Source organism: Ochotona princeps, chromosome 24, assembly GCF_030435755.1.
Source record: "Ochotona princeps isolate mOchPri1 chromosome 24, mOchPri1.hap1, whole genome shotgun sequence".
Taxonomy (NCBI): Eukaryota; Metazoa; Chordata; class Mammalia; order Lagomorpha; family Ochotonidae; genus Ochotona; species Ochotona princeps.
Genome location: NC_080855.1, coordinates 24355963 through 24378988, shown reverse-complemented (window position 1 = coordinate 24378988; position 23026 = coordinate 24355963). Strand labels below are relative to the sequence as shown.

The following is a 23026-nucleotide window of genomic DNA, read 5'->3' as shown; positions in this document are numbered from 1 at the left end:
TCTTTCCTGGGCCTCTCTCAGCTCCTTCCTTTTGGCGGGGGGCTCAGGGCTCATTGTCCCCAACTTTAGCCAGTGCAGCTGGCGGTTGCCACAGTAACCACTTCTGAGGTCAAGTGACTGTGTTGGCTGCTCCAGGCAACACATCCACCTTTACATACAATTGTCTGAACTTGGCCTTGCGTACAGTGGCTGGGAGCAGAGGGGGAAGGCGAGAGTCATCTTTGTCCCCATCATCTGGTCTGGACAGCTGAGACAGGCTGGGGTGGTCATCAGGGTGGGGACCGGAGGCTTCAGGTCATCAATCCCACTCCTTAAGTTCAAGGTCAGAGGCTCCTGCCCGGCCTTCTATCCCTTCCTTGTGGTCAGGGTCCCCCTACTCCCCGCCTCCTGTGTCAGCTGGCAGTCACTGGGGCTTCGGCCGGCCCAGGCGAGCTTGCAGTTCCTGCATCATGCCTGGGTGTGCGAGGCCAAACCTGGAGAAAGAAGACAAGGTCACGGCTGCATTCCTGGAATTCCCCTGCCCCCTCCGCCTGCAGGCTGCAGTTCCCACACTGTGCTTACCCTTGTCCCGGGGTCCTCCTGGCAGGCACCGGGGTCCCAACTGGCCCCGGGGGGCTTGGTTCCGGGGGTTCCTCAGACTGGAGACCCCTCTCCTCTGCAAGGGCTGACATTCCTTGCTCCTCCTCCTCTTGCTCCTCTTCCTTGGGCTGCTGTGGACTGGACCGCCCCTCCTGCTCCTGGGTGTCACGGGGCCTTCGGAAGGAGGGCCGGGAGCGTCGCTGGGACGAGCTCCGGGCCAGGAGCGCACGACTCCGGGGGACGGAAACGTCCAAGTGCTCCACGGGAAGCAGCGCCTGCGGGGCGGATGGGCAGCAGATGGACAGCTCAAGGGACTGCTGGCTGCATGGCCAGTTCCCGCCCCACGCCCTGCACCCCACCAGGAGCTCTCACCTCACTCCAGCTGCTCTGGGCTCCCGAGGGCTCTGCTGGGGCTGGAGCTGGTGGTTGCCCTGCCTGTGCCTGGATGGCCACCACGCTGCTTGTGTCCGTGTGTTGGGCCTCTGCCCTCTGCTCGCCGGTCGCCTGGACTCCGGGGGCCTCGCTATCCGGGTGGTTCACTCTGCACAGTCCCTCCTTGTCTTGCCTTTCCCCTGCCTCTGGTTCCAGAAGCCTCCACTCGTCCCCGAGGGTCTCCCTGGTCCCCTCTGCCCTGGCTGCCTGGGAGCCCAAGCCATGGCTACCCAGCCCAACTGTGGCTTCAGCCAATGTCCCCGCCTCGGCTTGTTCATCTGTCCTGGCTCCCAAAGCCTCCGTGTGTTCCTCTTGACTGGTTACCTCTTCCTCTGCTGAGCCCTGCAGGCCCCAATCCAGCCGGCCTGGGGCCTCAGCTTCCACAGCCTCCCCTTTGCCCTGCCAAGCCACCCCAGTCCCTCTCCCTGGCCCACCAGCTTCATCCTTGGTCCGCCATGCCTCCAGGCCCTCTTGCAGGCTCTGAGCCACCTCCTCCTGTGGCCTGCAGCCAGGCCTGGAGGCTCCCTCTGCCTCCTCCTGCAGCCTTGCATGCTCCCCCTCCAGGGCCTCTCTGGCCTCTCCCAGTGACCAGCCCATCCCTGCTTCTGCCTCAGGGCTTCCTGCCACCTCTTGGTCCTCCACCCTATGGGCCTCTCCCTGCCCTGCTCCACACCCAGCTGTTTTTGCTCTCTCCCAATCTCCATCTGCACCAGGGACCTCTAGTGTTTTCCACTCCCTGCCTTCTGAACTGTTGGCCTCCCATTCCAGCGTCTGGGCTGATGCAGCTGACTCCTGCCCGTCTGCATCTCCTCCCTCTGCCTCCCAGGGGTCCCTTCTCTGGTTTTCCCAGGCATCTGCTTCCTGGACCTCAGGCCTGGAACATTCGTCCAGGTCCCCTTCTGTCCCCTCTGTGCTTGGAGCTGTGGTTCTCCGAGGCTCCTCCTGAGCACCCAGTTCTTCCTTTTCTTCCTCCAGGGGTGATGCTGGGGTCTGAGCCCCTCCAGTCAGCGTGGGGTCCTGGTCCTCCTCCCCTAACACTGCTGGACTCACACAGTGCGCCTCCTCGCTCCTCTCCCTCACCAGCACCTCCCAGGGCCTGGGCTCTGGTGCAGCATTGCCTTCCCGCTGAGCCTCCTCCGTCTCAGCTGCCTCCTGCACCCCAACCCCACCAGCGCTCATCTCCACATCCTGCCTCTCCAGCGCACTCTCATTCTCAGGCTGCCCTGCGTGGTATGCAGAACCCTGACCTGCTGCCTCCTCCTTGGCAGCCTGTGCACCTGCCATGAGGCTCTCAGCCTCCAGGGCCTGGGTCAGCTTGGGGAAAAGGCTCAGGGCAGCTGCTCTCTTCTCCCACTCCTCCTCTTCCTCCAAGACCCAGCTGCTCCCAGGTGCCTCTGGTGCCCCTTCTCCCAGGACTGACCCGTTCTCTGGCTCCCTGTCTCTGGGCTGCTCAGCTTGCTCCCTGCTGGGGGCTGGCCAGGCCTCCTCCTTCCTCACCTTCTCCTCCTGCTCTTCCCTGCTCTCCTCCTCCTCTTCCTCCAAGACCCAGCTGCTCCCAGGTACTTCTGGGGTCCCTTCTCCCAGGACTGACCCGTTCTCTGGCTCCCTATCTCTGGGCTGCTCAGCTTGCTCCCTACTGGGGGCTGGCCAGGCCTCCTCCTTTCTCTCCTCCTTCACCTCCTTGGCTGAGGTTGTACAGGCCTCCTCCCAGCCAGAGACTGTCCCGCCCGGCTCCCTGCCCAAGGCCTCCCAGTGCCCAGGCTCTGCCCCTGAACCCTGTGACCCTGTATCTCCACTGCCACGCCCCACTACCACCCCCTTTTCTTCCCTCCCAGCCTTATTGGCAACAGGCTCTTCTGTTTCCTCAGCAACCGCCTCCTTGACCTCCTGTCCTGTCTGGCCACCACCTCCTGTCCCCTCCTGCCCGCTGCCACTGGCACCAACCTGCCCCTCAGGCGTTCCGTGCCAGGTCCACTCCGGCTCCACCCCTCTGGCCATCCCTGCCTCTCCCGTCCTGATTTTTTTCCCTTCGCCCTCCTCCTGGTCCCAGGTCCTCAGTGTGTCCTCTCTGTCCACTTCCTGTTCACCAGGCTCCTGCCTCTGCTGGGCTTGGCTGCTGCTGTCCCAGTGAGCCCCCTGCCCTGTCCCAGATGGCACATCCCCTGAGGGGGCACTCAGCTCCTGGCATCTGGCAACCTGTACCGCCTCCCAGGCTCCCATGGTCTGCTTGTCTGTCTGGGAGCCCTGGGAGCCGCCTTCGTCCCACCCCCTGGTTTCAGCCTCAGCAGAGTTCCCCTCCTGGCATGTGCTAGCCTCTTCATGCCCATCCGGGCCTCGGGTTGCTTCTCCTAGGTCACCCTCAAGGCCCTCCAGCGCTTCCTGGGCTTCCTCCTCTACCCCCTCCCCCAGCCCCTCGGCTGTTCGCGCCCCCCTCTCTACGGTGGGGACCTCATCTCCCATGAGGTAGGAGACGAAGGTGCTGAGGGACTCCTGGAAGACAAGGGATGGGGTAGAGGCATTAAGGAGAGGCCCAGCCCCCTTTCAAACCTGCATGACTTGAGACAGGGGAGCAGGGGGAGGTAGGAGGAGGGGCTGGGGTAGGGAACAGAGGTGTAGTGGGGACAAGAATGGGCTCCAGATGCGGCCTGGAGGGCAGGGTAGGCGGGGCAAAGTGGCTATCTCATCTCTGGGCAAAGAGGTCTGGAATCAAAGAGCCCCAAAGGGAAGAAGGTGGAGGGGGGAGGAGACGGGGGGGGGGGGTTGTTGGAAGTCTTGGGCATCTCCCTGCCCTTCTCACCAGTGCCCCCCTCAAGGCTTGGTGCAGCCCAGGGAGGTAGAGCCGGAGCAAATCCATGCTGTCTCCTCTCGGTGTCCAGAAAGCTGATAATGACCGGCCCCACCCACCAACACAGCCCAGGACCCAGGACACTTCCTCTTCCTCTGTCTTTCTCCCTGACACATCCCCACCCTGGGCCCTGCCCACCTTCCCCCACACCCACTGCAGCCTACGCTACCCAGGTCTGGGAGTGAATGGCTGTGCATGTCCCAGGAGGCTCAGGGGTGCAGTGGGCACTGAAGAGCCGGGGAAGGGGGTTGGGGGCAGGCAAGGGAAGAGCAGAGCAGGAGACCTCAGGACTGGGCAGGGGCGGGGAGCAGACAGGTGGCCAGCCTGTCCCTCGGCTGACTCAGGTCTTGTAGCCACACTTAAGCCATTTCCGAGTCCCCCAGCCACAGCCACTCTGTGAGCGGAAGCTGGGGTTTGCAGTTCCTGTTTTGCCCCAGGAGTAGGAGTGAGGAGGGGGCTGGCGGCAGGTTTGGCTTCTCATTTCCACATATTGAATCCTTCCCCAAGGGGACAGAGGGGGTGGATTGGTGGCTCACATACCCATGCCCTCTTTCATGGTTATTCTTGCAAAAGAGAACTGGGCTGAACTCTGCGCTGTGGTTGTCTGTGTCAACTGCCCACTCTATCATGAGTTCCTAGAGGGCAAAGGCCAGGTACGCAAGGCTGCCCAGTTCCCAGGGGGTCTGTCTGGGGAGAAGGATGCCACACCCCAGAGGGCACAACTCACACAGCAGCATGAAGACCTGGTGGAAGGGAGAACGGAGAACAGTGAGCCCAGGCTGTCAAGCCGAGCAGAACTCAGCAGAGGGGAAGGATGTGGGGAGGAGAATTCAGGACACTGACAGACCATTAGAGGAAGGTAAGGGCACAACTTCTTGTATTTGGAACCCTGTGAGGTGGCCTTGGATGAGGTCACGCGATGTTCTCAGGCCTGGAGAGATCTGATCCAGGCATGCGTGGGGGAGTAGCAGCAAGAATCCTGTTGTATTTCTTATGGCTAACTTTGTAGGCTGTGCAATCATTTTGCATGTGTCTTGACTTTATTACCTGGAAAAACAGGGGTTGGACGACTTCCATAAAATTTTTTGGTTTTGGGAAAAATTGGAAAAGATCATTTCTTTTGCTTGATGAAATCCACTTACGAGAGTGTTGTAGTTATTTCAGGTTTCTAAAGCAACTGAAAGCAACCTATAAGAGTGGAAAAAAGTGACTCTGCTGTTAGCCTGGTCAGTCCGGTTATCAAAAACAAAAGAATAAGAGGAGAAAGAAGAAAGGAAGAATAAAAAAAAGAGAAAGCAAGGGCCAAATAAAGAGAGAAAGAGAGGGGGCGCCAGAGAGCTAAGGGCAGGTGACCATATTTCTTTCTGGCAACAGAAGGTTGTGGGAGAGGAGCTGAAGCCGATTGAAGCCATGATAAGTGCTGGCAGCATTACGTCAAGGTTTTGCGCGCAGCCAATCCATCTGAACGGCTTTACTTGCTGATCCTACCGATTCTAGTTTAAAATCTGGGGTTCCAGGCCTCTCCTTCCAGGCAAAGACAGGGCGAGGAGCCGGAAGTAGGGAGGACCTGCGAGCACGTGATGGGGAATCCGCGAGCGCTCTCACGTGACTCGGCAACCTGCTGCGCCGCGGCGAGGAACGCTCGGTTGCTCTTAAAGGTACAGGTCCGGGGACGCCCTGTTCTCCAGGGGGCGGGGGCAGATCGGATGGGCGGGAACGTGGCGGGGGTGTGGGAGGGTTCGAGACTCAGTCCTGAACCTGCCTGATGGATCGCGGGGCGCGAGTGCAGCAGACAAGCCGGAGGTGGGATGGCCACGGGACGTTGAACCTTCTCACCTGTCACAGACCTTCACCCTCCTGTTGGGGGCCAATTCCGACTCCTCGCTGACCTGGGGCCCCTCGGGGAGCCGCGCTGAACGCCATGGACGGCCGCGGGGACTTGCGACAGTACCTGACAGATTCCCAGGGTGAGTGTTCTGGCCCGGTCCTCGGGGAGTGCCCACTGGTGCCCCTCGACCCACCTGATGGGGGGGGGCTTGGGAGGACCCGCGGGGTGGGGGGGGGGGGACGAGTCGTGCACCGGACAGAGGCGTGGGTCTTAGGCCACCTTCTCGCCCTGGCAGGGGAAGAAGAGGCCATCCCGGAGCTCCGGGCCTCTCAGTCGGGCAATCAGAGCGCCCACTGGAGGAACGCGGTGGGCTTCTGGTGAGCGTCCCCGGGGGTCAGCAAAAGTGGGGTGTGAGGAAGGGAGGATGGGAGGAGAAGGGGGCGCTGGAGCAGCTGGGAGCTGCACGGAGGAGCTGAGTGCGCACACAGTGACTGAAGCCATCGGTTTGCCCCGAGGCACCTGCCAGCCCTTTTCCAAACTTCATTTATTTACTTATCACCTGTCTGCCTGCCATCTGGACGTTTACCAATGGCGTATTTTTCCTCCAAGCGGTTCAGCTGTAAAATTCTTTAATACACTTTTTTTTTTTTTTAAAGAAAACTGTCTTTAAAGATTATTTATTTATTTGAAAGCATTACAGAGAGGGGGAGAGAAAGACAGAGGGAGATCTTCCATTCACTGATGCACTCCCCCAGATGGTCACAACCTCCAGGGCTGGGCCAGGCCAAAGCCAGGAGCTTCATTCCGGTCTCCCATGTGGGTACAGGGGCCCAAGCACTTGGGCCATGTCCCTGCTGGTCTCCCAGGTGCATTAGCAGAGAGGTGAAGTCGAGTAGGCAGTAGGCTTACCAGCCCCTAAAGACAGACAACTTTTTAAATCCAAATGGAAAAAAACAGTTTCTCCCTGATGTATGTTTAAAGTAATTGCATTGGTATTGAAACTGTTAGAGAAAGATTTCCTAAATCTTTCAATTTCAATTTTCAATAAAGATTCCAATGCAGGGCCCCACGCGGCTAAAGTTCTCTCCTTGAATGCGCCCCAGGATCCCATATGGGCGCCGGTTCTAATCCCGGAAGCTCCACTTCCCATCCAGCTTCCTGCTTGTGGCCTGGGGAAGCAGTTTAGGACGGCCCAAAGCCTTGGGACCCTGCACCTGCGTGGGAGACCCGGAAGAAGTTCCTGGCTCCTGATCGGCACAGCACCAGCTGTTGCGGTCACCTGGGGAGTGAATCATCGGACGGAAGATCTTCCTCTCTCTCCTCCTCTCCATATATCTGACTTTGTAATTAAAAAAAAAAAAAAATTTCAATGTGCAGCCTTGGGAAATACGCCTAGCATTAACCCAGACAGGGAAGAAGCCAGGAATTGGAAGTGGATTCTTTAGTGTCTCATGAGTGAGCGTCTGATGGCCCTTGAGCCTGTTTCATCAGCAGTGAAAAGGGAAGAGCTGTGGTGTCACTTCCTAGGACCGTGATTGGGGACGCTTAGCCAGCCTCTGACACTGGGCCATGCGCTGTGTATAGCTCCAAGAGAGGGGAGTTAACGAGAAAGGCTTTGGCATTGCCTTATTAAAAAAAAAAAAAGGATTTATTTATTTGAAAGGCAAAGTTGGAGAGAGGGAGAGAGAGATCTTCCATCCACTGGTTCATTCCCCAGATGGCTACAACAGTGAGGTCTGGATCAGGAACCAGGAGCTGCTTCTGGGTCTCTGATGTGGTATAGGAGCTCAAATACTTGAGCCATCCTGTTCTGCTTTTATAGGCCACAAACAGGGAGCTGGGTCACAAATTGGAGTAGCTGGGAGTTGAACTGACGCCCATATGGAATGCTGGTCCTGCAGGCAGAGGCTTAATGTACTATGCCACAGTGCCAGCCCCCGTTTCTCGATCTTGTCCACAAGTAGACTGAAGCCACTTGAGGAGGAAGCAGCAAACAAGGGACCTGGATGCAGTCCCTTGGGTATCCCGCTCTGTAGCCACACTGTGGATGAGGGAGACCCTGAACTGAATGAGGGGCCAGCTCTGAGGAGTGAGGGGCCAAGGATGACTTTCAGGGTGAGGCTTGGAGATGAGCAGGGAACCCCGATCTGGTATCTGCCCGCCTGCTCTTCAGTCAGCCCTCCCTGGTGGGGTTGGGTGACAGGGAGGGGAATGGAGGGTGCTGTGGGAGGGACTGAGACTGGCTCCTTGGCCCAGGGGGCAGCTGAGCTCCGTGTGCTTATCCCAGGATCCTGGGCCTTTGCAACAACTTCTCCTACGTGGTGATGCTCAGTGCTGCCTATGACATCCTCCATCACGACACGGTGCCTGGGAACCAGAGCCATGTAAGCCAGCCCCTCTCCACCGCCAGCCCGGGGCTCGGTCCCCACAGGCAGGTGAAGGCTCCCCCCTGGGGCAGAAGCTTCTTGAAATACTTCGAAAATGAATCACAGAAGAGTGGGAAAAAGGGACTAAGTTTGCAATCTTCCCAGACCCTAAGAACTAGAGGGATCTTTACGAGACCAAAGGGTGCCAGTGATTGGGCAGGGTGATCCTCTATGGCAAAACCCCTGAGCCTGCACCTGCTCTCCACTGGAGGAGGCCGCATGGGCCTCCATGGGTTGTTGGGAGGGATACTGAGGGGCAGGGTTGTTCCCAGACATTTGCAGGCTGTCCATCAGTATCATGTCTTGCTGTCTACCTTCTCTATGCCAATAGCCCACCCAGGTCACTGGTACCAAGGATGTCCCCAGGGTGAGGGTGAAGGTGGGGGAAGGGGTGACACTGCCCTCAGAGGAGAATCACTTGTCTGTGCTGAGCTGGTCCAACAAGGTAGATTGTCCCAGGATCAGATCCTCTGGAACAGCCAGTGTTTGTCTGAAAGCTCCTGAATGAATTAGCCACACATGGTCTGGCCTTGGCATGGCCACCTTCCATCTGCCAGCCATGGGTCAGAAACACTTTAGAGAGACCCACCTCTGTAGTGCCCTTAGAGAAACTGTTTGCAAGATGACCCGAACCATCCTTTAAGTTAGCACAGAGCTGACACACTGGTCTACCCCTTCCGTCTGCCTTCTTGGGTGACAGGTTTGTCTCTCCCACCAGGTGGACCCAGGGCCAGCACCCCCTCCCCACAACTCCTCTCGCTTTGACTGCAACCCTGTCTCCACAGCTGTGAGTGCCCAACCCACTCCTCTCCTGCCCCCGGAGGACACTCTTGGGCATCCCTGAGGTTGCCAATCTAGGAGGGAGCCCTTTCTTCCTGGCCAGAGCTGGGGGGGTGGTCTCTCACTCTTCCCCCTGTCCCAGGCCGTCCTGCTGGCAGACATTCTCCCCACCCTCGTCATCAAACTGCTGGCTCCTCTTGGGCTCCATCTGCTGCCCTACAGGTCAGGGCGGGAGTGTGGTGGGGGAGGACAGTAGGCAGGAGAGGGTTGGACAAGGGGGCACAGCAAATGGGAGGGGGTGGGGCAGGGGGCACAGCAGATGAGGGGGTGAGGTGGTTGGGGGCACAGCAGGTGGGGGTGAGGTGGTTGGGGGCACAGCAGGTGGAGGGGAGGCTGCAGAGGTGGGAGCAGGGGCTCACTGTCCCCTTCCCTCCACCTCCTTCTCCCTTGCAGCCCTCGGGTTCTCGTCAGCGGGCTGTGTGCTGCTGGAAGCTTCCTCCTGGTGGCCTTTTCTGACTCTGTGGAGATCAGCCTGTGCGGTGAGTGCGCAACTGCATGTCAGATGTGAGAGAGCGCATACGTGGGTCACCTTTCACTGCTGGGGAAGGCACTGTGGCCGGAACCCTTAGCATCAGCTAGGGGTGTCCCAAGGGGGAAGGGGTTTTGGGTGGAGGAAACGGACAACTTCGTGGAGAGGAAGGTGGGTCATTGGGGTGGAGGGGATGGCGAAGATGAGCTGTCGTTCCAAGTGGATGGAGCCACAGCTCTCTGCCAGGTGGGTGGAGGAGGGAGTTGATTCGTGGCCTCCAGCCTGGAACCCACCAGTCTTTTATTCCATGGGAGCTGATCTTAGCAGAGGAGGTCAAGGTCAGCCTGCCTTAGGGAACTGGGCTGCCCTGGGAAGGCTCAGTTTGGCCAACCTCACCCCTGCACACACCTCCCTGTTTGTCCTCTTGCTAGGTGTGGTCTTGGCCAGCATCTCATCAGGTCTAGGAGAGGTCACCTTCCTGTCCCTCACTGCCATCTACCCCAGGTCAGCAGCAGAGCGGGGCCGAGGTGGGTAGGAGCGGGAGCAAAGCTGCTCTGGTCCTCCTGACTGCTCCTGTGTGCCCCCTAACAGGGCTGTGATCTCCTGGTGGTCCTCGGGAACTGGGGGTGCAGGACTGCTCGGGGCCCTGTCCTATCTGGGCCTCACCCAGGCAGGCCTCTCCCCACAGAACACCCTGCTATCCATGCTAGGTGTACCTGCCCTCCTGCTGGCCAGGTGAGCCACCCTGGGGCCAGGAGGAGGAAGGGGGATTCAGAACCAGAGTTGGGAAAATCATGACAACAAAACATCCAAGGATTGGGGAGGAAAATGGGATTCATGTTTGGGCTCTGCAGAAGGGGGGATTTTTCCAGGCGGAAACTGTTCCCGCACACCTTGGAGGCCGAGCTGGAAGGAGGAGGGTGTGGCCCTGTGGGCGTGGCTCCGGGGTGTGGTTTCTTGGGGGTGTGGTCTCAGTGGCTTGGGGCCTTTCCAGCCAAGCAGGTTCTCTGACTTCTGCCTTTGTTCTGCTCACCCCAAGCTATTTCTTACTGCTCACGGCCCCTGAGCCCCAGGACCCTGGAGGGGAAGAAGAAGCCGACCCAGCAACACGGCAGCCCCTGTTAAGACCGGAGGTCCCAGAGGCAAAGCCAGGTAGGAGACAGAGGTCAGTCGTTACACATGAGAGGGGACCAGGGTCAAGGTGTTGGTAGTGAACAAAGTCCATTGCAGTGCTGGAAAGAACATAAGGTAATGCTGTGGCCCAAAAGTGACAACAATGGACTGGAACCAGGGAGGGGTTCTGCTTTAGATTTATTTATTTACTTGAAAGGCTGAGCAATACACACATAGATCTTCCATCCACTGAGTCACTTTCCACATGGACACAATAGCCAAAGCTGGGCCAGGTCAAAGCCAGGAGCTAGGAGTTGCATCTGAGTCTCCCATGGGGTTTCGGGAACTCATGGGGTTAAGCCATCATTTGCTCCTGGCCAGGTATTAACAGAAGCTAAATTAGAAGCAGAGCAGCTGGGACTTGAACCAGCCCTCTGATACAGGACGTAGACTTCCCAAGCTGTAGCTTAACCCATTGCACCACAACACCTACCTCCAGAGGAGGTGTCTGAAGAGGTGAAATGTGGGCTGGAACTTGACTAACCAGGACCTGACTAACCTGAGTAGACAGGTTCCAGATGAGGGCAAAAGCAAGTGCTAAGGTGTCAGATGTTCTAGAAACACATGGAGTGGCAGGGGGTGGGAGGGAGCAGTGCTGTGGTCTGGTGGGAAAAGCTACTTCCTGCATCCTATATTGGCACTGGTTTGTGTCCCAGTTTCTCCACTTCCCATCCAGCTCCTACTAACATACCTGAGAAAAGTGGCCTGAATACGTGGGTCCCTGCCATCCAGATGGGATGAAGCTCCAGGTTCCTAGCCTGGAGCTGGACCACTGCAGCCACTTGGGGCCTGGAGCTATCGTGAGGTGGACACAGATACTTAAATATCGATCAAATGCAGCATTGCGCAGTGCAGGAGGATCCAGTAGGCCCACTCTGCGTGTCGTTGAGTTATTGCACGCCCCTGCTGAGTCTTCGGTGTGCCAAGTCTGCTGTACCCTTCTCCCCCTGTTCCTTCGCAGCTTCCAGCTGGAACCTGTCCTGCCGGGAAAAGTGGACCATATTCAAGGTTTGATGGTGGCCGTGGTGCGTGCCATGGGGCGGAGCCACAGAGGAGGGATGCATGTGGCCTGCCGTCTGCTCACCCTGCTGCCCCTTGTAGGGCCTGCTGTATTACATCATCCCGCTGGTGTTGGTCTATTTTGCTGAGTATTTCATCAACCAGGGGCTTGTAAGTGCACGGGTCACAGGGAGGGCTGTGGCAGTGGCAGTGGTGCAAGGAGAAGGAGCTGGGGGACTGGAGTGTACTCTCACCGTGTCGCACCTGTGTCCTCTGTCTTGCTTTGGCTGCAGTTTGAACTGCTGTTCTTCCAGAACACACACCTGACCCACACCCAGCAGTACCGTTGGTGAGAGGAGAAGGCATGGGTGTGGGGGGGTGTTTGGGCAGGGGTCTGGGAGGGGCTGTCTCTCATGGAGCAGTCTCTGGGCAGACTGGGAGTCCCCCTCTCCCCCAAAAAAAGAGTGTCCCCTGCTCCCCACCCCGACCCAGGTACCAGATGCTATACCAGGCTGGAGTGTTCGCCTCCCGCTCTTCTCTCCGCTGCTGCCGCATCCGCTTCACTTGGGCTCTGGCCATGCTGCAGGTACCCAAATGCTGCTTCTCCCTCCGCTGTGGGCTCCCAGCCTCTGCCCCAGGCCCTGCTGGAAGGGCTTTATCCTTTAGAAGCACCTGGGGTCAGGGTTGGGGGGGGTGGGAGGGGCAGGAGAGAGGGAGCGATTCCTGTTACAGTGGGTGGCCTCAGGAGCCAGGCGACCCCCAGGGGCAGACCCCAGCTTCTGTTACCAGCAGCTGGCTGTGTGACTCCGGGCGGGTCTCTGATCCTCCCTGAACCTCTGTGTCTCACCCACATGTCAGGTGGATCCACCATCTGGGTCTCAGGCCAGTTTTAGATCGTTAGCACTATTATTATTAATATTAATAAGAGTAGTAGTATTTGAGAGGCAGACAACTCCTGGCTACTGGTGCACTCCTTGAATGCCCACAGTCACCGGAGCTGGGCCAGGTAGAAGCCAGGAGTCAAAGACTCCATCCAGGTCCCCCACCTGGGTGATAGAGACGCAATGAACTTGAAGCATCACCTACTGCCTCCTGGGGTCTGCGTTAGCAGGAATCTGGAACCAGGAGTCAGAGCCGGAACTTGAGCCCTGGCGCCCCCACGGTGGGGTGGCAGGTGTCCAGATAGTGTCTCAAATGCCAGGCCTAATGCCCACCTCTAGGAGCCCTTTGTGAGGATTATTTGCATCTACGTGGAGCAAATAGGATTTCAAAGTCCCCTTTGTAACTGTAAAATACAGCACTGTCACTGGCATTGTGACCAGTGGGCCGTTTATCTCAGTAATTGCCAAGGAGCAAATTGACCCAGCCATGGCCCAGCAGCAGCAGCCTGCAGCTCTCAGCATATAGCAGTCTGTCCAAAAGAGTTTCCCACTACCAGCATTCCTGGGTTCAAGGTCACAAGTCGACTGCCCCTGGGAAGGGAACGGTTAAACCTTCCACTGTCACGAGAAAGCCTTTTGGCCTCAGCAGTTCAGTTCTGCCAGCCCAAGGTCCCCACCATGTTGCTTATAGCCAAAGCCACCAACCATCTTCCTGAATTTGTCTAAGCTATGGGTGCAGAACCTGTATTTTTTTTTCCCCTGCCAAGGGCCATTTGGAGATGTATAACACCATTCACTGGCGATACAAAACTATCTGCTCGAAAATCAGCTTGCTGTACATTTGCTCAATTTCGGGTCCTACCTGTGGTTGCCTTGGCAGGGCCAGACCTAATAATTTCCTGGATGTTGTCCCCTCACTGCTGGCCTGAGGCTTGTATCCATCAAGTTCCAATTTACTGGGTCAGCAGGTCCTCACACAGGAGTCTTCTAGATCCTGCCAGCTTCACCTAGAGTTGTCCCCAAGGCTGTCTCCTGGAACTGGAGTCAGGGCTTAGATTGACAGAAAGCGCCTCACCTAATGCACGGCCTGGAGGATGCAAGGCATTTTGCACCTGTTACCTGGGGCTGCCAGGGGCTGCTCTGTTGTACAGGTGTCTGAGCCCACCTGAGACAGACTGAATTGGGACCTGAAGGGGGGTGAGGTGTGTGTGGGAGGGGACTGCACGCACATTTGTCACAAGAGCCTCTACCTGAAGAGTGTGAGCCACTTACATTATACAAAGGGTTGGGATAGTAGAGCTCCCAAGGTGGGTTGGGGAGAGGAGAGAGAAAAATTGCATCCCTTTGAGACTCTCAGGGAGATGGCAGGTATGGACTAAACTGATTGATGACCAAGAGAGCTCCCAGTTACGGAGAAGGGGGAATGACGGGGGCGGGGGCAGAGGCCCGCAGGGAACTGGGCCAAGCAGGGAGGTCACCGAGAGAAACCTACAGTAGCTCCCAGGGCTTGGTGGAGCCAGGGCCATCAACTTGCTAGCTCTGCAGCATCTCCAGGGGCCACAGGAGGGGCTGCCCCATCCCGCTGTGACTCCAGGCTCAGCCCTCCCCTGCCTCGCCTGTGTCCACAGTGCCTCAACATGGCCGTGCTGCTGGCAGACATCTGGCTGGGCTTCCTGCCAAGCATCTACCTCGTCTTTTTAATCATTCTGTATGAGGGGCTCCTGGGAGGCGCAGCCTACGTCAACACCTTCCACAACATTGCCTTGGAGGTTAGCAGCTGCTGGGGGCAGGGCGAGGGCGAGGACGGTGCCTGGCACAGTCCGGGGTATAGCTCTCTGAGGTGCCTGGCACAGTCCGGGGTATAGCTCTCTGAGGCCCGAGGCATCCTTCACCTGAGCCCTGTGCTTTTCCCAGACCAGCGATAAGCATCGTGAGTTTGCCATGGCCGCCGCCTGCATCTCTGACACCTTGGGGATCTCGCTGTCGGGGCTCTTGGCCTTGCCTGTGCACAACTTCTTCTGCCGCCTCTCCTGATGTGGATAGATGTGACGGGGGATAAGGGACCCGCTGTGCTGGGAGCAGGTGGGGGGTCAGACGTGCCTGTATTTCTGGCTCCCCGGTCCCTGGTCCCTGTGCTCCCATCATGGGCTCCCCTGTGGGGGAAAGGGAAGTGCCAGGCTTTGTTCTCAAGCGAGTGCCGGGCAGCCGTATCTCCCACTCCCAAGCTGGACTCAGGGAGTTTCTTGGTGGCTTTGTGCCATCTAAATAAATGCCTATTTTATCAATGGATCACTTGTGCGGTTTTTGTCTATGATAGTTTTGTGGTAAAAGTATACAAGCTCTCACATAAAGGAAATAATTCAGTAGATTTCTGCCTGTCATTGAGGCTCTATTTGCTATTTTTTGTAGTTGTTTGTTTTTTAAGATTTATTTTACTTTGGTGAGAGATTGAATGTTAGAGATATCATCCATCCATTGGTTCACTCTCCAGATGGTCACAACAGCTGGATCTGGGCCAGGCTGAACCCAGGAGCCAGGGGCTTCCTCCAGGTCTCCCTTTGTGGGTAGCAGGATCCCCAGGACTCAGACCAGCTTCTGCTGCTTGGCCATATGCGTTAGCAGGGAGCTGGATCAGAAGTGGAGCAGCTGGGGCTCGGCAGTGTGGCCTAGTGGCTAAGGTCCTCGCCTTGATCCCATATGGCCGCTGGTTCTAATCCAGGCAGCTCCACTTCCTCTCTATCTCTCCTCCTCTCAGTATATCTGACTTTGTAATAAAAAAAATAAAATAAATCTTTAAAAAAAAAAAAAAAAGTGGAGCAGCTGGGAATTAAACCGGTCCCCATAGGGGATGCAACGTTTGGAGGTGGTAGCTTAACTGGTTAAGCCACAATGTTGGCCCCGAGACTCTATTTATTCATGTCTTTATTGTATAGGTCAACTTATGTTTTTCCCCAATATGAACATTTTCAACTAAAGAAATTGAAAGTCCTTGCGGTGTCAGTCCCATGGATATACCACCTGACTTTTGGAGGAACATTTTGCCCCCTCCCATTCCTCCATGTGTTTCTTTCTTGGGGTGTATTTATTTCAGAGCAAGGTGGACATCAGTAGTTTCCCTGGAAACACTTCAGCCCATACACTTTGAGAGTGTTCCTTGATTTAGGGGAAAAGTAACAGAAAAATCTTTCCTGTGCTGGTTCATTTCTCAAATAAATGCCCAGAGCAGTCAGGGCTGAGCCAGGCTGCAACCAGGACCCAGGAACTCCATCTGGGTCTCCCACATGGTGGGTGGCAGGAACCCCTGATTGTGGGCCATCATGAGCTGTCTCTCGGGCAGAGTGGAAGGGAGCGGCCCAGAAGCAGAGGCAGGACTGGGTACCAGAAGCAGACATGGGCCCATCCTCAAATTGTTACAATTTTGGCTGTGATTGAGCCGGGCTGAGCAGTGTGGCCCATACCTCATTGTGTCTCCGTCCTATTTGCTGGTTTTGGTGCCTAAGTCCAGTTCACTTAGGTCTTGTCCCAACAATTCAATAAATTTATTTCCTTTGAAGGGAAGTGCTGCAGCTATGGAAAGCATGCTTTGGAAATGCTCATTTATAGTCAATAAATACGCAGCCATTCAGCTTGCATACCCAGGGGCTGGCGCAGTGGCTCTACAGGCTAATCCTCTGCCTACAGTGCTGGCATCCCATATGGACACTACTTTTAGTCCCAGCTGCTCCACTTCTAATCCAACTTCCTGCATATGACCTGGGAAAGCAGTAGAGGATGGCTCAAATCCTTTCATCCCTAAATCCATATGGAAGACTGGGAAAAAGCTCCTGGCTCCTGACTGCAGATCAGCTCAGCTCTAGTTGAACTAATTAGGGAATGAATCAACACACAGAGCTCTTTTCTGTCTCTCCTTCTCTCTGTAAATCTTCCTTTCAAATAAAAATAATCTTTTTTTTAAAATGCAGATTCAGGTACCCCAAGAGCACTCCCTCGCTCCTGGTGCTATTTGTGGGCCCAGCTTGGGGAAACACTGGTCTACAGGTCAGCTACATTGGGCTTGGAAACCACAGGCAGCTGGCTCTGCCATTCCATCATCACCCTGTAGTCCCCAGAAAAGTCATTGCACCCCAGTTTCTTGCTCTTCCAAACAAGGTGACAGTGGCAGCTTTCAAGGTGAACATCCAGGCTAGCAGTGACCCCTGCGCCCCACATCAGAAGCAGTGACCCCTGCATTCCACATTCAAGCATCTGCACTGAAAGCCACTCTGGTTTGTGACTGCAGCTTCCCGCTAAGGGCCAGCAGTGAGGATGGCTCGGGGGAGACCTGAATGCCTCCACCTGTCAGGAGACTTGAATTGGGTTCCTGGATCCCAACTTGTACCTCTGCTCATCTGTGACCCCCTGGGGGTCATTTGGGGAGTGGACTAGCAGCAGGGGGTGTGATGGAAATTGACCACCAGAGACTCATAGCCACTTACTGAAAAGGAGGGCCACAGCCTTGGTACCTCGTAGAAGGCTGATCCCTGATGGGCTTTTGGTACAGACTCTTACATGGAAGTAGCATGAGCTATTTTTAGCACTAGTAGGGTGGTGGGGCAATTGCCAAGCAAGTAAGGGTTACAGAAGTGTGTCTGTGGGTAGGATTGGGCCTGTGGCCAGCCCATCTGGGTCAGCATCTTATCTCAGTCCTCCAGCTGTACCTGGCTGGCTTCAAAGCAAGCTCATCCTACACTGTCTTCATGTAGCCTTTATGCAAGCTGTTTTCTAAAAAGTCTTTTCTAAAAAGTCCCTTCTCAGGAGCATTATTTAAAAATAAATAAATAGGGCTCGGCAGCATGGCCTAGTGGCTAAGGTCGTCGCCTTGATCCCATATGGCCGCTGGTTCTAATCCCGGCAGCTCCACTTCCTCTCTATCTCTCCTCCTCTCAGTATATCTGACTTTGTAATAAAAATAAAATAAAATAAAATAAAATAAAAAAACAAAAAACATTATTTCCCACCATAAATAAATAAATAAATAAATAAAAATAAATAAATAAATAAATACTGGCCAGCACAGTGACATGGCAGACCAATCCTCTCCCTACAGCGCTGACATCCCGTATGGACACAGGTTCGTGTTCTGGCTGCTGCACTGCCGAGCCAGCTCTCTGCTAATGACATGCGAAAGCAGTAGAAGATGGTTCAAGTGCTTGGCCCCTGTACCCACATGGGAGATGTGAATGGAGCTCTTGACTATGGCTTGGCCCAGTCCCAGTAATTGTGGTCATTTGGGCAGTGAACCAGCAGGTAGAAGGTTTTCTCTCTGTCTCTTTCCCTCTCCCATACATCCCATAACTCTGCCTTAAAGTAAAATAAGTAAATATTTAAAAGCAAGTCAATAAATGCCTGGTTTGTAAGGTGCTTATGAAAGTCAAATGACTGCATGGGAATGCAGAGTCAATAAGGTGATAAGGTATGTCCTGCCCTTAACCCTTCTCAAATTCATTCTGCCGGAAGTATGAAAGCTTTCTTGATAGATAGATAGATAGATAGATAGATAGATAGATAGATAGATAGAGCGAGCGAGCTTGCATCAGCAGTTGAATATGGGATGCTGATATTGCAACCAGAAGCTTAACATCATGTGCCACAATGCAGGCCTGAGGCCCACCTCTTAATAGGCACCATTGCAATGGCAACTACATTTCTACAGGAGTGACAGGTGTTTGGTGCAGTGACTAAAGGCACCGCTTGAGACACCTGCCTGCTCCCAACTCCAGCTTCTTGCTGATGCACACCCTAAGAGGCAGCAGGTGATGAGCGGACCAGGCTGAGCAGGGATACAGAACCCATTGGCGGGCATGTATACTGGGTTAGGGGGAGAGCCAGGCTGGGCTAAGCAACTGGTACACACATGAACCAAAGTGTAGGCTGTTTGGGCTTTGTTGCAGCATCCGCTAGCAGGTGCCAGGATTGGGGCAAGTCCTGTAAGGCTAGACCATGGAACCACCTGGAAAGTGCAACGTCTGGGGCTGGGAATGGACCTAGTAGATAAATTGTGTGCATCTCTCTGATGGGCTGCAGCTCCCACCAGTGAGCATGGGAACCAGGGCTGGGGACAGGCCTGGCTAGACGGGAAGTAGCACTTGCCGGCATGAGCGTAGAATGGATAATGGGGTTGGTCAGGTAGACTCCAAAACCAATTGATGTGTATGAGAGCCAAATGGGATGTGTGATGTACTAGACCAGTCTGCTGCACATACCAGCATGTGCAGGAGCCAAGGCTGAGGAAAGGCTTTTAGGGGTTATTAAGGGTCACTCTGACTAGACTGCAGTTCCTGCTAATGTACATGAAGGCTGAGTATGTGGTAGACAGAGATGTGCTGAACCCCAGCATCCAGTGGTTGGCATAAGAGATATGGCTGGGGACAGAATTAACTGGGTGGCTACAACCACCAGTGTGTGTGTAGGCTGATGTGAATGATGAACTGAGTCAGACCCCACACTGGCTGACACACACAGAAGTCAGGTTAGGGTCGCCTCTGGCAAGGTTTCTTTGGGAACCCCCCCAACTGGATCACTGGACTCAGAATTCCAACCACCGTGAAAATCACAGAATCTGTGGTCTGATTGTGGAGCTCACGTGTCAGAACTGGGTCTCCACAGTTGCTGAGACCTGTGTAGCAGACAGCATGCCTACATGCTCACAGGGGACATGACAGTCAGCTCACTGAGGCCTGCAGAGGACATCTAGTACCATGGACGGCAGAACAAATTGGACAGCTCTCCTGGACCAGTATCTGAGTGAACTGAGACTCTAAGGTGGACTCTATCAGCCAAAGGATCTTGGCAGGATTTCTTCAACCCTGGAGCAACAAAATCAACAGCATCTCAAAACTATCAAAACCACTTAAGCAGTACCCTCAGAACATGTTGCACACTGGGGACCTGGGGACCTCAGACAGCCATGCCCATCCCGGGTACTGATGCAGGGAAGCCCTCTGCTCTTCCTTCCCCTTTCCCCAGCTACAGGAGGAAAAAAAGGAGACTGGAAACAGTTGTCTCATCGACTTTTCCCCATTCCTCAACGCCCTCCACCCTAATCAGTAGTCCATATTGGCATGCATCCTTAACTATGTAAACATCATCAAAAATAAATTTATTATTAGAAAAAAAGATAAATGGACCCAGTGCGGTAGCCTAGTAGCTAAAGTCCTTGCTTTGCACACACCGAAATCCCGTATGGGTGCTGGTCCTAATCCCAGTGGCCCTGCTTCCCATCCAGCTCCCTACTTGTGGCCTGGAAAAGCAGTCGAGGACAGACCAAAGCCTTGGGACCCTGCACCTGCAATGGGAGATCCAGAAAAGGCTCCTGGTTCCTGATTTCGGAGTGGCTCAGCTCTGGCTGTTGCGGCTACTTGGGGAGGAAATTATCATATGGAAGATCTTTCTATCTGTCTCTCCTTCTCTCTGTATATCTGACTTTCCAATTAAAAAAAAAAACAGATAAGTGAATTACCCATGGTGTTAAAGAATTTTTTGAAGTCATTTATTTTCATGGCAGCAAGACAGGGTGGGAAAGAGAGAGGAGAGAGAGAGCATGTACACCCCACGAGTGGCTTTGCTCTCCAAGTGTCACCATGGCTCCCAGCCAGGACCTCAGTCCAGGTCGGCCATGTGGCTGGCAGGAATCCAATGATACGAGCCATCACTGCCGCCTCCTCAAGTCCACACCAGCAGGAAGCTGGAGTCAGGTTCCGGGACTGGAGGCAAGCAGGGCACTCCGCGAGAAGGCCTGCCTTCAGCCTCTCAGCCAAGTCCCACCCTTTCCGTGAACTTTTCAAAGACCCCACCCGATATGTGTGTATATATATGTACGTGTGTGTCAAGAGATCCCTATCCCTTCCCCTATTTATTCATACATCTTGCAACTCCTTCTATGTCAGTACAGATGGGTCTGTTTCCTCTTTAATGCTAGAATATTGTTCTACTGAACAAAATGCACGCACCATAAAATAGGTTTCCTCAGGATCCCCTGAGGGCTGCCCCTGGTCCAAGAGGCACAGGAACCCTGAGGGCAGGAGACGTTGTTCCACCTAAAAGAGGAAAATGGGTCTCTCCTGGCAACTACAGGGTGGCTCATGGGGTAGGGAGAGGTCGCAGGTGGCCAGGAGAGGGGTCCATGAAGTGGATTGTAAAGTTCGTGACTGGATAATTAAAAGCACTGCAAACTGAGGAAAGAGAGAGACAGAGAGAGAGAGAGAAAGAGAGAAAGGGAGAGAGAGATGCTGACAGCCTAGGAGGTCCAGCAGTTTGTTCAAAGTCCCACCGATAGCTCATGTTGCAATTCAAAGCTATCAGAGCTGTTTCAGAATTTGTTGTTCTAGAACTAGATTCCAGCGAGCTTTATTGCTATTTAAAAAAAAATTAAAGGCAGAATGTCAGAGAAAGAGATTGAGATTTTTCTATTTACTGACTCACTCCGCAAATACTGCAAGTACTTCAGCCGTCTTCCACGGCTTTCCCAGTTGCATTAGCAGGAATCTGGATCAGAAGTGGAGCAGCCAGGACTCAGACAGGCACTCTGCTGTGCCACAGTGCCAGCCATAGACTTAAGCAATTCTTTCAGGTTGATATCACTTGGACTTGGGAGTCAGCACCAATGGGAATGAGGGTATCTGATTAAAGAAAAATCTAAGCATAACGAGGCTGTGTAACTGGAGCCCACATACCTGGGGTGTCTTCAATGGGTGTCACTAACGCCTCCTGTTCAGTGCAGTCCCTCATGGTCCTGGAGCAGGCACCCTGTGCAGTTTCCAGTTCACGGAGCCGGGTTGCTTCCTTGGTTCCTACAATAACCAGGCAGCTTGGAGAGAGACAGCAGTTACGGCGGGAATCCACATAGCAATGCCAAGTGGGTGAAGATATCTGAAACTCAACCTCTTAGATGGACAGGCACAGCAGCTCTTACCAACCTCCCTTAACCAATGAGAGAACCTCGATTCGGAAGGCATACTGGGATTCTGCCCTCACCTGGACCAGTCTTGGCTGTTGGGGCCATTTGGGGAGTGAACCAGTGGATGGAAGCTCTCACTCTCTCTTTCACTGTCTCCCCATCTCTCTGTGTAACTCTGTCTTTGAAATAAAGAAACTTTAGAAAATAAAGAAATGGTATGAAAGGAGAGGATATGAAGTCAAGCGGCTAAAGTCCTCACCTTGCATGCACTAGGATCCCATATGGGCGCCGGTTCTAATCCTGGCAGCCCTGCTTCCCATCCAGCTCCCTGCTTGTGTCCTGGAAAAGCAGTCGAGTACAGCCCAAAGCCTTGGGATCCTGCACACGCATGGGAGACCCAGAAAAAGCTCCTGGCTCCTGGCTTCAGATTGGTTTGGTTCTGGCCATGATGATTCACTTGGGGAGTGAATCATCAGACGGAAGATCTTCCTCTCTGTCTCTCCTCCTCTCTGTATATCTGACTTTCCAATAAAAATTAATAAATATTTAAAAAATAGTCTTTATTGGCTCTGTGTTTAGAATACTTCACAATCAGAAGTACAATTGTAGGGATGGGTGCTTGGTGTAGTGGTTAAGTCGCTGTGTTTGCAGGCAGGCGAGTGGCTTAGGAGTAAGCTTGCCGTGGAGACACCTGCACTGCTCATTACAATGCCTGGTTGCAGCCCCAGCTATTCCGCTTCCAGTGCAGCTTCCTGCTACTACACACCCTGGGAGACACGAGTGCAGTGCTCAATGGCTCAAGGATTCAGGTTTCTCACAGCAAGAACTTTGTACAGGGCCCGGTGGCGTGGCCTAGCGGCTAAAGTCCCCGCCTTGAAAGCCCCAGGATCCCATATGGGCGCCAGTTCTAATCCCCGCAGCTCCACTTCCCATCCAGCTCCCTGCTTGTGGCCTGGGAAAGCAGTTGAGGACGACCCAATGCATTGGGACCCTGCACCCGTGTGGGAGACCCGGAAGAGGTTCCAGGTTCCTGGGATCGGATTGGCGCGCATCGGCCGTTGCGGCTCACTTGGAGAGTGAATCATCGGACGGAAGATCTTCCTCTCTGTCTCTCCTCCTCTGTGTATATCTGGCTGTAATAAAAATGAATAAATCTTTAAAAAAAAAAAAAAAAAGAAGAACTTTGTACAAGTCCTGGGTTGAGCTCTGGGAGCCTGGCTACGGCCCAGTTCTGCCCTGCCTGTGGGGAGAAGGTGGGGAGATGGGAGACCTCTTTCTGTCTCTTTCTCCCTCTCTGTCTCACTGCATTTCAAGGAAAAACATGAAACTTATACTTATCTAAGACGCCCAAGCCGCTGTTGCGAAAGCTTCACATGTAGTACATCATTTTTATCTTGTAACTTTGCCTCTCTTTGATGGTTTGAATAGACCAACATAAAGCAGTGAAATGCAAGTTTGCTCTAAGTTTATTTCCAAAACCTAGCACCACACCAGCATCACCTCAGAAATGAGGTCAGCATACTTGGGAGTTGATCTTCCTGATAGAGGTTTTAGGATTTACGTCAGGATGGTGTTCGCCCACTGCGTGCCGCGAAGGCGACCGGGACTTGTAGTCGCTC

General features: G+C 54.5%; 2 protein-coding genes and 1 long non-coding RNA gene across 9 annotated transcripts; 1 reads left to right on the top strand and 2 right to left on the bottom strand.

The window, feature by feature from the left end:
- Positions 1-381: 381 nt before the first annotated feature.
- APOBR (apolipoprotein B receptor) lies at positions 382-4674 on the bottom strand. The gene is made up of 4 exons (XM_058680936.1): positions 3809-4674; positions 952-3501; positions 562-854; positions 382-473 (listed from the first exon to the last, which is right to left on the bottom strand). Exons 1-4 carry the CDS (start codon positions 3863-3865, stop codon positions 404-406), a joined length of 2970 nt encoding a protein of 989 aa, XP_058536919.1. The 5' UTR covers positions 3866-4674; the 3' UTR covers positions 382-403.
- CLN3 (CLN3 lysosomal/endosomal transmembrane protein, battenin) lies at positions 3360-14550 on the top strand. Of its 6 annotated transcripts, none has more exons than XM_058680947.1 (16): positions 3360-3474; positions 5374-5514; positions 5702-5823; positions 7972-8068; positions 8829-8897; positions 9033-9112; positions 9344-9429; positions 9851-9923; positions 10011-10154; positions 10459-10571; positions 11554-11600; positions 11694-11762; positions 11885-11940; positions 12084-12177; positions 14101-14241; positions 14387-14549. In XM_058680947.1, the coding sequence occupies exons 2-16, from the start codon at positions 5437-5439 to the stop codon at positions 14504-14506; spliced, it is 1389 nt and encodes a 462-aa protein (XP_058536930.1). In that variant the 5' UTR covers positions 3360-3474; positions 5374-5436; the 3' UTR covers positions 14507-14549. The 6 variants fall into 6 exon arrangements, with proteins under 6 accessions (XP_058536930.1, XP_058536933.1, XP_058536932.1 ...); XM_058680949.1 differs by lacking the exon at positions 3360-3474 and adding an exon at positions 5980-6061 and having other exon boundaries at positions 5170-5514; XM_058680948.1 differs by lacking the exons at positions 3360-3474; positions 5374-5514 and adding an exon at positions 5980-6061 and having other exon boundaries at positions 5579-5823.
- Positions 12105-22933, bottom strand: LOC131483247 (uncharacterized). Of its 2 annotated transcripts, none has more exons than XR_009247588.1 (3): positions 22742-22933; positions 14365-14502; positions 12105-12235 (listed from the first exon to the last, which is right to left on the bottom strand). It is a non-coding gene; the product is annotated as an uncharacterized LOC131483247 (long non-coding RNA). The 2 variants fall into 2 exon arrangements; XR_009247587.1 differs by having other exon boundaries at positions 12105-12232.
- Positions 22934-23026: the final 93 nt, after the last annotated feature.

What these genes read in the sequence shown, in the direction of transcription:
- APOBR (XM_058680936.1), bottom strand. Translation starts at nt 3,865, where the DNA reads ATGGATTTGCTCCGGCTCTACCTCCCTGGGCTGCACCAAGCCTTGAGG. An exon ending in AAGCCTTGAGGGGGGCACTG is followed by an intron (nt 3,502 to 3,808) that starts GTGAGAAGGGCA and finishes CTTGTCTTCCAG; the next exon opens with GAGTCCCTCAGCACCTTCGT. An exon ending in CCCAGAGCAGCTGGAGTGAG is followed by an intron (nt 855 to 951) that starts GTGAGAGCTCCT and finishes TCCGCCCCGCAG; the next exon opens with GCGCTGCTTCCCGTGGAGCA.
- CLN3 (XM_058680947.1), top strand. Translation starts at nt 5,437, where the DNA reads ATGGGGAATCCGCGAGCGCTCTCACGTGACTCGGCAACCTGCTGCGCC. An exon ending in TGCCTGGGAACCAGAGCCAT is followed by an intron (nt 8,069 to 8,828) that starts GTAAGCCAGCCC and finishes CTCTCCCACCAG; the next exon opens with GTGGACCCAGGGCCAGCACC. An exon ending in CCTGCCCTCCTGCTGGCCAG is followed by an intron (nt 10,155 to 10,458) that starts GTGAGCCACCCT and finishes GCTCACCCCAAG; the next exon opens with CTATTTCTTACTGCTCACGG.